The 12,716-nt window shown below is 53.2% G+C and overlaps 1 protein-coding gene across 2 annotated transcripts; it reads left to right on the top strand.

Moving 5' to 3' along the window:
* Window positions 1-290: 290 nt before the first annotated feature.
* LOC105484592 (thyroid hormone receptor interactor 10) lies at window positions 291-12,709 on the top strand. 2 transcript variants are annotated; one of them, XM_011746381.2, is made up of 15 exons: window positions 291-420; window positions 1,631-1,746; window positions 1,846-1,902; window positions 3,877-4,024; window positions 4,107-4,169; window positions 4,409-4,513; window positions 4,610-4,738; window positions 5,446-5,592; window positions 5,692-5,886; window positions 6,913-7,080; window positions 7,336-7,445; window positions 11,091-11,223; window positions 11,462-11,601; window positions 11,682-11,803; window positions 12,233-12,709. In XM_011746381.2, the coding sequence occupies exons 1-15, from the start codon at window positions 397-399 to the stop codon at window positions 12,379-12,381; spliced, it is 1,806 nt and encodes a 601-aa protein (XP_011744683.1). In that variant the 5' UTR covers window positions 291-396; the 3' UTR covers window positions 12,382-12,709. The 2 variants fall into 2 exon arrangements, with proteins under 2 accessions (XP_011744683.1, XP_011744697.1); XM_011746395.2 differs by lacking the exon at window positions 6,913-7,080.
* Window positions 12,710-12,716: the final 7 nt, after the last annotated feature.

Genomic DNA, 12,716 nt, shown 5'->3' on the forward strand with positions numbered 1-12,716 from the left:
GGGAAAAGGAGATAGGAAGAACCGTTTGGAGTGGGGAAGGAAGATGAGAGGACGAGAGGGACCCCGGGGATTTGGAAAAATGGGTGGGGGTTCTTTAAGGGGTCCAGCGGAGTCGAGTGGCAACGTTTCTTTAAGAGGGGGCGGAGCGTCCGTTGGGCCCCGCCCCCGAAGCGCAGGACTAGGGCTCCGCGCGGGCGGGGGCGTGGCACAGCGTGCAGTGGGGCGTGGAAGGGTCTGGGGTGGGCCGGGCCGGGAGGGGTGGGGCGGGGCCAGGCGCACCGCCCTCGGCTGAGTCTCCCCGGGGAGGGCGGAGGGCGGAGGGCGGCGGGCGGCGGGCGGCGGGCGGCGGGGACCGGGTGCGGTGGTGGCTGCGGCGGCGGCGGCGGCGGGAGCAGCATGGATTGGGGCACTGAGCTGTGGGTAAGTCCAATCGGCCTGCCTCTAAGTTCCCCTTTGCTGGGGTCCAGGTACCCCCCTTTTGTCCCCAGTGTATCTTAGAGGGGGCTCCGCGCCTTCCCCTTCCACCAACCCCTGGGTCCCCGCCCTCCACCCTCCGCCCTCTCTCGGAGTGTATCTGGGAGTCTCAGCACGCTCAGGGGCGAAGGGCAACTTTGCCGAACCGGCATGGGGAAACTGAGGCACAGAGTTGCGAGTGAGGTGGGCAGAAGGAATCCTGGGGCCCGGCCGGGGCGGCTGGGAGAGGTCACCTATTTTGGGCTCCCTGGCCGGGCAGGCGGCTTATCTTACGGCCCCTGGGTCCCTGCCCGTCGTCCGCCTGTCCGGCTGGGAGGGGGGAGGGGACCCTCTGGTCACCCTCATCCCCACCCACGTGGGACCTAGAAGTCCTGACCGCCCTTTCCCTCGCCTTTAATCAACACCTAGGTGCTGGGGACGCTCATGGAGGGGAAGCGGGATGCTAAGCTCGGCCTAATCCCCCTCCCTGGCTTCCCCAGGCCCAGGGCGGGATCGCTCCCTGGTCGCCTATAACCTCAGCCCTGGAAGCCCCAGAAATTTCCCCCTATCCTAGCCGGACCTCTGACCCCTCCCCTTCCTGGGGGTGGTGGAATCCCTGAGTTCTCAGTGCAGCGGGGGTAACCAGACCGCCACTCCCTCCTCCAACTCTGCGATTTCTTTTGGATGTGTAGTGGGGTCAGTGGGGGAAATTGAGTCACCCATTGGGGGATCCCGGGAAGCAAGGAGATTCAGGGAACCTGGTGCCTGCCCCCTGGCCACTCAGGGGCCCCCAGTCTGCGAGGAACCCTGCCCCTCTGGCCTTGACTCACGCCGGGCCGGCCGGATTTTCCGGAATCCGGGGGGATTAGGGGAGCCTGAGCTGGGGGAGTGGCCCTGTCCCCTTCCACGCCCCTCTTGGCGGTCCTATGTCTGAGACCCCTGTCTCCCGGCCGGGGTGGCTGGGCCCTGGGCGCTGTTCTCCGGCCCTTCCCGGGAAGGGGAGGGGGTTCCCGCCAGTTTCCTGCCTCCCCCCGCGCCACGCCGGGGCGGCGCCGGGAAGCCACTCCTAGGAACGCAGAGCCTTGGAGCTCCCTGGGAGTCTGGTCGGCGGGCTGTGGGGTCCCAAGATCGTGACCCCGGCTCCTCTCTCCTCCTCCCCCACCATGTCCCCTGTCAGGATCAGTTCGAGGTGCTCGAGCGCCACACGCAGTGGGGGCTGGACCTGTTGGACAGATACGTAAAGTTCGTGAAAGAACGCACCGAAGTGGAACAGGCTTACGCCAAACAACTGCGGTGAGACCCTGGGGTGGACGCTACGGAGGACGCGCCTGGGGCGAGGGGGAGCGGTGGGAGGACTGCGGGCTCAGCCCTCCTACCTCTGTCTCCCCTTAGGAGCCTGGTGAAAAAATATCTGCCCAAGAGACCTGCCAAGGATGATCCCGAGTCCAAGTAAGGTTGGAGAGGGGCTGCAGGGCTAGATTGGTGGGGGAGGGCGGTGCGTGGGTCTCACTTCCCCTCCCTCAGCTGGGACACCCCACACCGCTCCTCTCACTTCCCCCTCTAGAGGTGAGAGCAAGGATGAAAGATGCGGGATTATCTAGGTTGGAATCCTGAGTCCACTACTATGTAGATGAATTGCCTTGGGCTTGTGATTCAGGGTTTCTGCCACTATTTTCCTTAACTGCTAAATACAAAGGCCCCAGCAGTTACAAAACCAGTAACTTTGGGCAGATGACTTAAAGTTTTGCGCCTCTGTTTTTCTCATCTGTAAAATGGGATGATGACGATTCCTCCAGCTTTGTAGGTCTTGCATGAACACGAGCTGAGTTACTGTGTTAAAACGGTGTGCAGTCCATATTAAATGCCATCAGGAGCATTTGACTTTACTTTGAGTCCCCAATTCCAAAATCCAAAAAGCCCTGGAAATCAAGTTGCTTTGGTCACTTGTTTGGTGGCAGTCTCTGACCTGAACTAACTTTTTGTTAATTGTAGTTTTATTTTATTTTATTTTTTTTTTTTAAGACAGAGGCTCGCTCTGTCACCCAGGCTGGAGTGCAGTGGCGCCATCTCAGCTCACGGAAACTTCCGCCTCCCAGGTTCAAGTGATTCTCCTGCCTCAGCCTCCCTAGTAGCTGGGATTACAGTCACCTGCCACCATGCCCAGCTAATTTTAATATTTTCAGTAGAGACAGGGTTTCACCATGTTAGCCAGGCTGGTAATTGTAGTTTTGACTTTTATCCCACTTAGTGTGAATGTTAACACCTCTCATTGTAAAAAAAAAAAAAAAAAAAAAAAAAAAGGGCTGGGCGCGGTGGCTTACACCTGTAATCCCAGCACCTTGGGAGGCCTAGGCGGGTGGATCACTTGAGGTCAGGAGTTCAAGACCAGCCTGGCCAATGTGGTGAAATCTTGTCTCTTCTAAAAATACAAACATTAGCCAGGTGTTGTGGTGGGTGCCTATAATCCCAGCTACTCGGGAGGCTAAGGCATGAGAATCGCTTGAACCCGGGAGGTGGAGGTTGCAGTAAGCCGAGATCGCACCACTGCACTTCAGCCTGGGCAACCGACTGTCTCAAAAAAAAAAAAAAAAAAAAAGATACGGTGTTTGATTACAAAATGATGTCCCCAACCCCACTGAAATGATGCATAAAAGATGGTATAAGCCTTGTACACCATCTTTATTTTATTTATTTATATTTTTTGAGACAGAGTCTCGCTCCGTCACCCAGGCTGGAGTGCAGTGGCACAATCTTGGCTCGCTGCAACCTCCGCCTCTCTGGTTCAAGCAATTCTCCTGCCTCAGCCTCCTGAGTAGCTGGGATTACAGGCACATGCCACCATACCCGGCTAATTTTTTGTAATTTTAGTAGAGACAGGGTTTCACCGTGTTAGCCAGGATGGTCTTGATCTCTTGACCTCAGTATACCATCTTTAAAAACTGGAAAATTCTGTGTTCCAAAATACATTCGAGGTCCAGTGCAGTGGCTCACACCTGTACTCCCAGCACTTTGGGAGAGTGAGGAGGGAAGAGGCGGAGTTCGGGGGGATTGGAGTTTGAGACCTCATCTCAAAAAAAAAAAAAAAAAAAATTAGTCAGGTATGGTGGCGTGTGGCTGTGGTCCCAGCTATTTGGGAGGCTGAGGTGGGAGGATCACTTGAGCCCAGGAGTTTGAGGCTGCAGTGAGACACGATTATACCACTGCACTGCAGCCTGGGTGACAGCAAGACCCTGTCTCAAAAAAAAAAAAAAAAAAAAAATTCTACTCAAAGGTTGGGGTTAAGGAATATGGACCACAACTTGTCATTGCTTCAAGGATTAAATTCTTGGGGCTTAACCCTTTTCCACCTGGAGGTGCGTCCTGGGGCATCAGCCTATTTGGGGGGGCCTGACTCCCTGTTCCCCGATTCTCATCCTACCCCAGATTCAGCCAGCAGCAGTCCTTCGTACAGATTCTCCAGGAGGTGAATGACTTTGCAGGCCAGCGGGAGTTGGTGGCCGAGAACCTCAGTGTCCGTGTCTGTCTTGAGCTGACCAAGTACTCACAAGAGATGAAACAGGAGAGGAAGATGGTGAGGAACTCCCCTCCGATTCAGGTTTTGGGAAGGGCTCCTGCTGGAACCCTGGCGAGCCTTATCGCTCTTCTTTCTGTAGCACTTCCAAGAAGGGCGGCGGGCCCAGCAGCAGCTGGAAAACGGCTTCAAACAGCTGGAGAATGTGAGTTTGCAGAGGTGGCAGTGACTGTGGCCCGGAGGCACGGGGGTCAGGGTTGCAGATCCTGGAGTCAGGGACCTGGCCTCTTTGTCAGACCTGGTCCTTCCCTGCCCCATAGGCTTCTAGTACGCCCTTGTCCCCTACTTACTGGTTGACATCCCAACAATCCCTGAAACCTTGGTTTCCCACCCTGCTGTCTTTGGGAGGGTGGCTCCCTCACTCTGGTTCTGTCCCCTACACAGAGTAAGCGTAAATTTGAGCGGGACTGCCGGGAGGCAGAGAAGGCAGCCCAGACTGCTGAACGGCTAGACCAGGATATCAACGCCACCAAGGCTGACGTGGAGAAGGTGTGTGAGGGGGTGGCGGGGTCTGGGACAAGCTTAGGGGGTCCGGGTGGGACGTGACCAGAACCTGGTAGTACCTTCCACCTCCTCATTCCTCAGGCCAAGCAGCAAGCCCACCTTCGGAGTCATATGGCCGAAGAAAGCAAAAACGAATATGCAGCTCAACTGCAGCGCTTCAACCGAGACCAAGCCCACTTCTATTTTTCACAGATGCCCCAGATATTTGATGTGAGTGCTCCCAGTTCTCAGACCTACCTTCCCCAAAGCCCCCAAATGTTAGCCAACTCCTGCACATTCGTCAAAACCCCAGCTGCAATGTCCCAGTCCCTAGATTGAAAGGGAATCAGAAACCTATCATAACAGCGAGCTGTGCTTTTAATCAGCTGTTCTTCCTGCTGGGCATGCCTTTTACTTGTTTGTTTATTTACTTCTATAGAGAGATGGGGCCTGGCTCTGTCACCCAGGCAGGAGTGCAGTGGCGCAATCACAGCTCACTGCAGCCTGGAACCCCTGGGCTCAAGCAAGGTTTCTTTCCTTTTGAAATTCCTACTTATTATTTTAAGCTCCACCTCTAACCACCTCTCTGAAAGGTCTCGAATTTCCCCTCTCCTGTTTCAATCTAGCGCTCCATTCTCTGTCCCATCCCAGGCCCTGGAAGTATCAGGGCTGGTTCTGCTTTTTCTTCAAATCCCTGCTCCTTTGTCTCGCCTTTGCTGACCCCCTAGGCAGGCGTCCCCCTCTGAGGTCCCCCTGGCACTGTGTCGCTCCCCAACCACACTGGGCTGGAGTCTCTTCTCTTCCTGACTCTGTCTTCCCCTCCAGACTGGCTTGGGGTTGGGGCCAGCGTGGAGTGCGATCATATTTGCAGAGTGAATCACTGTGCTTCTAGTCCCTCTGTTAGCACCCCTGAGCCACCCTTGTCCCCGTCCCTACAGAAGCTCCAAGACATGGATGAACGCAGGGCCACCCGCCTGGGTGCCGGGTATGGGCTCCTGTCGGAGGCCGAGCTGGAGGTGGTGCCCATCATCGCCAAGTGCTTGGAGGGCATGAAGGTGGCTGCAAATGCTGTGGATCCCAAGAACGTGGGTGCCTGGTCTGGGTCCAGTGGGCCATGGGAAGGGCGGAGGGAAGTCCCCATACGCTGGTCACTTGACTACTCATCCACTGTCCCCCTCCCCCAGGACTCCCAAGTCCTTATAGAGCTGCACAAGTCAGGTTTTGCCCGCCCGGGCGACGTGGAATTCGAGGACTTCAGCCAGCCCATGAACCGTGCACCCTCGGACAGCAGTCTGGGCACCCCCTCGGAAGGACGACCGGAGCTCCGAGGCCCAGGCCGCATCCGCACCAAGCGCTGGCCCTTTGGCAAGAAGAACAAGGTGGGGGCCGGGACCCTTGGGATGGTGGGGGAGAAGGACAGTGAGGTGGGGACAGTGGGGCCCCTGTTGAGTCAGCCCCAGCCGCCTGAACGCCGAGTCCCGGGCAGGAATTTTCCTCTTGGCTGCCAGCCCGGGCTGGAGGGAAGGAAGGCGGGCGGGCCGCTTGGCCTGGGAGTCCCCCGAGGCGAAGGCGGGGGCAGGGTGGGGAGGTCTGTGGCGTTTGTCTGCTGCTTCTCTGGATGCTGGGAGAAAACCTGCTGGTGGAATTCAGAGCTGGCCTGAGGGCTGGTGACACCATCCCTGGGGACTCCCCGAGTTTCTCTCTCCATCCTGCTGATGGGACTCCGGGAGCTGCCCTGCACGTCCTGGTTTCTTGGGTTTTTGGATTTTAATATACCTTAGCACCCTTGGTTTATACCTTTGATTTATACTCTGGGTCCCTCTTGACTTACACTCTCATACCTCTCCTTGACTTCCACCTGCGATCCCCGAGCTTAAACCTCTGACGCCGCTAACCCCTCTCATTTTCCTGCCTTCCACTCCCTCTCAGCTTGTGGTTTTATTTTTGTTTATCTTTTGTGTCCTCCGTGGCCTCACACCTGTCTGAGACCTCGATTCCTGCATGCGTCTTCTAGACTGTCAGCCCAGAAAGCTAAGTGGACAGAGAGACATGGGTCTGCCTGCCTCCTGGACCCATGCTTGCTCCCGGACATAACATTCCAGAGACCTAGGAGATACCGGGGGTGTGAGAGTTCTGGCTTTTGGGCTTACAGTTCAACGTCCTCCCCGCCACCTTCCAGATGTTTTTGTGTCGCTCCTGCATGCGTTTTCTCTGTGTGATTGTGTATCTTGAGTTGTGGTTTTCTTACCGTTTTTTTCTTTCTCCATTTTGTTTTTCCTTTTTTCTTTTCGCGTCCATCCGTCCATCCGTGCATCCATTCCTCCGTCCATTCGTCCTCATTTTCTACATCCTCCTACACCCCCCTACCCCTTCAACCTATCCCCCTCCCCGGCCCCCTCCGGTAGCCTCGCCCCCCACCCCTCTCCCCCCTGGGGGGTCCCGTACCCTCGGCATTGCCTAACGGACCCCCGTCCCCCCGCTCCGGCCGTGACCCCTTGGCCATACTGAGCGAGATCAGTAAGTCGGTCAAACCGAGGCTAGCATCCTTCCGCAGCCTTCGAGGCAGCCGTGGGGTAAGTGAGGCCTCGGGGCAGGAGAAGGTGGTGGCCCTAGCCTGCCCAGCGGCGGGTGGCGGGACCCTGGGCTCGCTTCCTGCCGCTGGCTGGGCCCCTCTTCCCTGGTTGCCCAACCCAGACCCGCTTTGCTTTGTGCATGGCCTCGCTGCCAAGAACCATGGCTGGGGAAGGAAGTGAAATATCTCAGAAGGGTGCAGAGTCTGGCAGCCTAGACTCCTTGATCCCAAATTCAGCCCTCTACCCACCTTGCAGACAGTGGTGACCGAGGATTTTAGCCATTTGCCCCCAGAGCAGCAGCGAAAGCGGCTTCAACAGCAGTTAGAAGAACGCAGTCGTGAACTTCAGAAGGAGGTTGACCAGAGGTAAGGTGGTGGGGTGGGGAAGGGCAGGCAAGGAACATGATAAAATAGTAGATGATTTCCATTTATTTATTTATTTTTTAATTTTATTCTATTTTATTTTTATTTTGTGACAGGGTCTTACCCTGTTGTCCAGGCTGGAGTGCAATGCCATGATCTCAGCACACTGCAGTCTCCACATCCCAGGTTCAAGCAATTCTGTGCCTCAGCCTGCTGATTAGCTAGGACTACAGGCATGCACCACCACGCCCAGCTAATTTTTATATTTTTAGTAGAGGCGGGGGTTTCCCCATATTGGCCAAGCTGGTCTTGAACTCCTGGCCTCAGTTGATCTGCCTGCCTTGGCCTCCCATAGTGCTGGGCTTATAGGCACGAGCCAGTGCCCTGGTCTGTAAATGAATGACATTTAAGTGGTACTCAAAGATCTCCCCAACAATCCCAAGGCCCTGACAGTTTTACAGGTGATTCCTACCACACTTATGAGAAACAGTTACTTCTTGGCCAGGTGCAGTGGCTCACGCCTGCAATCCCAGCATTTTGGGAGGTTGAGTCAGGAGGATCACCTGAGCCTAGGAGCTTGAGACCTGCCTGGGTAACAGAGACCCCATTTCTAGCAAAAATAAAAAAATTAGCTGGGTGTGGTGGTTTGTGTCTATAGTCCCAGCCACTTGGGAGGCTGAGGTGGGAGGATGGCTTAAGCCTGGGAAATTGAGACTGCAGTGAGCTGTGATTGCACCACTTGCACCTCAGCCTGGGTGTCAGAGTGAGACCCTGTCTCAAAAAGAAAAAAAGAAACAGTTACTTCTTGTCTTATACAAGTCATTCCAGCAAACAGAAAAAGAGTGAAAGCTGTCAGCCTCTTGAGGCTGACGAATCCTGATTCCCAAATCAATGGCCAAGAATTCAAGAAGATAAAATCGAGGGCTCGTTTTACCTTATTTATGATAATAGATGCAAAATCCTAGCCAAGCAAATCCAGTGTTTAAAAAATAATACATCACTTTGGGAGGCCAAGGCGGGTAGATCACTTGAGGTCAGGAGTTTGAGACCAGCCTGACCAACATGGTGGTCTCTACTAAATGGTTTGTCTCTACTAAAAATACAAAAACTAGATCGAGACCATCCTGGCTAACATGGTGAAACCCTGTCTCTACTAAAAATACAAAAATTAGCCAGGTGTGGTGGCGAACACTTGTAGTCCCAGCTACTCGGGAGGCTGAGGCAGGAGAATGGCATGAACCCGGGAGGTGGAGCTTGCAGTGAGCCGAGATTGCGCCACTGCGCTCCATCCTGGGTGACAGAGCGAGACTCCGTCTCAAAAAAACAAACAAAAAAAATACAAAAACTATCTGGGCATAGTGGCACGTGCCTGTAATTCCAGCTACTTGGGAGGCTGAGGTGGAGAATTTCTTGAACCTGGGAGGTGGAGGTTGCAGTGAGTTAAGATTGCGCCACTGCACTCCAGCCTGGGTGATACAGCGAGTCTCTACCTCAAATAATAATAGTAATAATACATTAGCCGAGTGTGGTGGCTCATGCCTATAAGCCCAGCACTTTGAGAGGCTTGGTAGAAGGATCGCTTGAGCTTAGGAGTTCAAGGCCAGCCTGGGCAACACAGTAAAACCCCATCTCTTAAAAAAAAGAAGAAGAAAAACCCAAATAAATTTTTTTAAAAACAAAAAAAAAAGAAAAAGAAAAAAGCCACCATTCGTTGGGTTTTATCCCAATAATGCAAAGATGGTTCAATATCAAAAAATGTATCCATCTAGCTCACCACATTAATTGGCTAAAAGAAAAAAAAAGCAGCCTATGGTTATCTAACAGCTCAAACACTTAAAATATTCACAATAAAAAAATCTGCCAGATTAAAAAAAAAATCTTTACTCACTCTTTCCAAGCAACAAAATCCTCTTCCCAGTCCTGTTACATAATAGGAATGACGTTTGCCACTTGCAAACAGGCAGCCAAATTATATTTTGCCATTTGCATGTAACCTCTTGGACAGAATGGCTTTTATTGGTGTAAAGTTCCATTCAGAACTCTCTAGTTCCTGGGTTTCTACGGTGGAGGGATTAAGGGTGCATGTTCTAGAGTCACGACAAACTGAACTTGATTTCCAGCTTCATCTCTGAGGTCTTGGGCAGCTTGTTTCACCTTTTAATTCCTCAGTTTCTTCATCTGTAAAATGGGTCAGGTATTAGAACTGGAAATGAAGTTGGCCAGGTGCAGTGGCTTACACGTGTAATCCAAGCACTTTGGGAGGCCAAGGCAGGCAGATGGCTTGAGGCCAGGAGTTTGAGACCAGCTTGGCCAACGTATGGAAATCCTGTCTCTACTAAAAATATAAAAATTAGCCAGGCATGGTGGCGTGCGCCTGTAGTCCCAGCTACTCTGGAGGCTGAGGCACAAGAGTCACTTGATCCCGGGAGGCGCAGGTTGCAGTGAGCCGAGATTGCGCCACTGCACTCCATCCTGGGCGACAGAGTGAGACTGTGTCTCAGAAAAAGATAAAAAATAACTGGAAGGAAGTTGAGCTCAGATCTGGTCTTTTCCAAAGGTCTATTATAGTCATGACTACCTGTATGTACAGACATAGAGGAGACGGATGAGAAACTAATGATAATGATAACAGTATTTATTAGTCACTTACTGTATTCTAGGCACTATTCTAAACAGTGTACATGGATTTATTCGAATTCTCAAGTTTTCCTGAGAGATTGCATGTAGACTTAAGATCCTGTTTTGTTTAGTGTTATATTTATTTATTTTTTCCCCACCGCCTCCTTCCCCTCGTTTTTTTTTTATTTTTTTAAATTGTTTTAATTTTTTACTAGAGACAGGTCTCACACTGTTGCCCAGGCTGGTCTTGAACTCCTGGCCTCAAGTGATCCTTCCACTTCAGCCTCCCAAAATAATGCTGGAATTACAGATGTGAGCCACCGTGGCCAGCCCAGTGTTATATTTTTGATGCTTAGAATAGTACCTGTATGCAGTAGGTACTCAATATGTATATGAGTAATAGTGAGGACTTACTAGGTATCAGGCATTGTATTAATCCTCACAATGACCCACATGAGATAGTTGGATCATTATCTCCATTTCCAAGATAAGCAAACAGCATCAGGGGTTCAATGATTTAAGCCAAGCTCACACAACTAGGAAATACTCAAACTGAGATTCGAACCCAGGCAGTCGGGCACTAGTATTTGCATCCTCAACCATTGTCATGCCTTGCTATTTGCTCCTTGATGCAAAACTCCTGTATTTTGCTTGTTAAATCACATGGAGCCTGGTGACTCATGCCTCTAATCCCAGCACTTTGGGAGGCTGAGGCAGGAGGATCCCTTGAACTCAGAAGTTTGAGACCAGCCTGGGCAACATAGCCAGACCCCATCTCTACTAAACATTTTTGAAAAAAAATCAGGCGAGTGTGGTGATGCGGGCCTGTAGTCCCAGTTACGCAGGAGACTGAGGCAGGAGTATCCCTTGAGCCCGGGAGGTCAAGGTTGCAGTGAGCCATGATGGCACCACTGCACACCAGCCTGGGGAAGGAGTCAGAGCAAGACCCTGACTCAAACAAAACAATACAGCAACAAAAAAGCTCACAAGGAGCTATGTTTTCCTGTCTGCCTCTCTCCCTTGTCATAGGGAAGCCCTAAAGAAAATGAAGGATGTCTATGAGAAGACACCCCAGATGGGAGACCCCGCCAGCTTGGAGCCCCAGATCGCTGAAACCCTGAGCAACATCGAACGGCTGAAATTGGACGTGCAGAAGTATGAGGTCAGAAAAGACCCTGGGGAGGGGCGGGAGCCAGCGTGCCTGGCTGAGTCACTGCTGGGTGGGGGTAGGGGTGGGGTGGGGAGGTCGGGGAGAGGGGAGGTGTTCGGAGCTGGGGGTCTCCAACTGTTTTCCATCACAGCCTTGGCTGTGCATGGGTGATGTCAGGGAACCTCTGAGTCCAGAGTGGGCTGACCCCAGAGCTCTGCCCTGGAACGATTTTGCTGTCCCCTCCTCCCAGGCGTGGCTGGCAGAAGCTGAAAGTCGAGTCCTTAGCAACCGGGGAGACAGCCTGAGCCGGCACGCCCGGCCTCCCGACCCCCCTGCTAGCGCCCCACCAGACAGCAGCAGCAACAGCGGATCACAGGACACCAAGGAGAGGTGAGGGGTGACGCCAGAGTGAGTCTGTTCCCAGGGTTCCAGGGGGGCGTGTCTTTATCTGCCGAGTTCTCCCCAAACAGCTCTGAAGAGCCTCCCTCAGAAGAGAGCCAGGATACCCCCATTTACACGGAGTTTGATGAGGATTTCGAGGAGGAACCCACATCGCCCATAGGTCACTGTGTGGCCATCTACCACTTTGAAGGTGAGAATGGCCAGAGTGGGCTTGGCGGGGATGGGCGGCAGTGTCTCTAGCTAGGTTCAGTTTAAATTTGCCTAAAGCAGGGCTGGGCGGGTGGCTCAGGCTTGTAATCCCAGCAGTTTGGGAGGCTGAGGCAGGCAGATCACTTGAGGTCAAGCATTCCAGACCAGTCTGGCGAACATGTTGAAACCCCATCTCTACTAAAAATACAAAAATTAGCCAGGTGCGGTGGCGCACGCCTGTGATCCCAACTACTCAGGAGGCTGAGGCAGGAGAATCCCTTGAACCCAGGAAGCGGAGGTTGCAGGGAGCTGAGATCGCGCCATTGCACTCCAGCCTGGGCGACAGAACGAGACTCAGTCTCAGAAATAAAAAATAAAAATAATACATTTGCCTAAAGCAGATCTGGGCCCACCCCCACCCCCATCACAGGGTCCAGCGAGGGCACCATCTCTATGGCCGAGGGTGAGGACCTCAGTCTTATGGAAGAAGACAAAGGGGACGGCTGGACCCGGGTCAGGCGGAAAGAGGGAGGCGAGGGCTACGTGCCCACCTCCTACCTGCGAGTCACACTCAATTGAACCCTGCCAGAGGCGGGAAGACGGGGGGCTGTTGGCTGCTGCTTCTGGGCCACGGGGGGCCCCAGGACCTATGCACTTTATTTCTGACCCCGTGGCTTCGGCTGAGACCTGTGTAACCTGCTGCCCCCTCCATCCCCAACCCAATTCCACCTGTTACTCCGGACGGACCCGCTGTGCCTTCTACCATCGTTCCACCATTGATGTACATACTCATGTTTTACATCTTTTCTTCCTGCCGCTCGGCTCCGGCCATTTTGTTTTATACAAAAATGGAAAAAAAAAAAAAAAAAAAAGAAATTACATAAAGTTCCTGGAGTCGGTGCCTTATTAGAGGA

The sequence above is a fragment of the Macaca nemestrina genome, chromosome 20 (genome assembly GCF_043159975.1).
Source record: "Macaca nemestrina isolate mMacNem1 chromosome 20, mMacNem.hap1, whole genome shotgun sequence".
In the NCBI taxonomy this organism is placed as follows: Eukaryota; Metazoa; Chordata; class Mammalia; order Primates; family Cercopithecidae; genus Macaca; species Macaca nemestrina.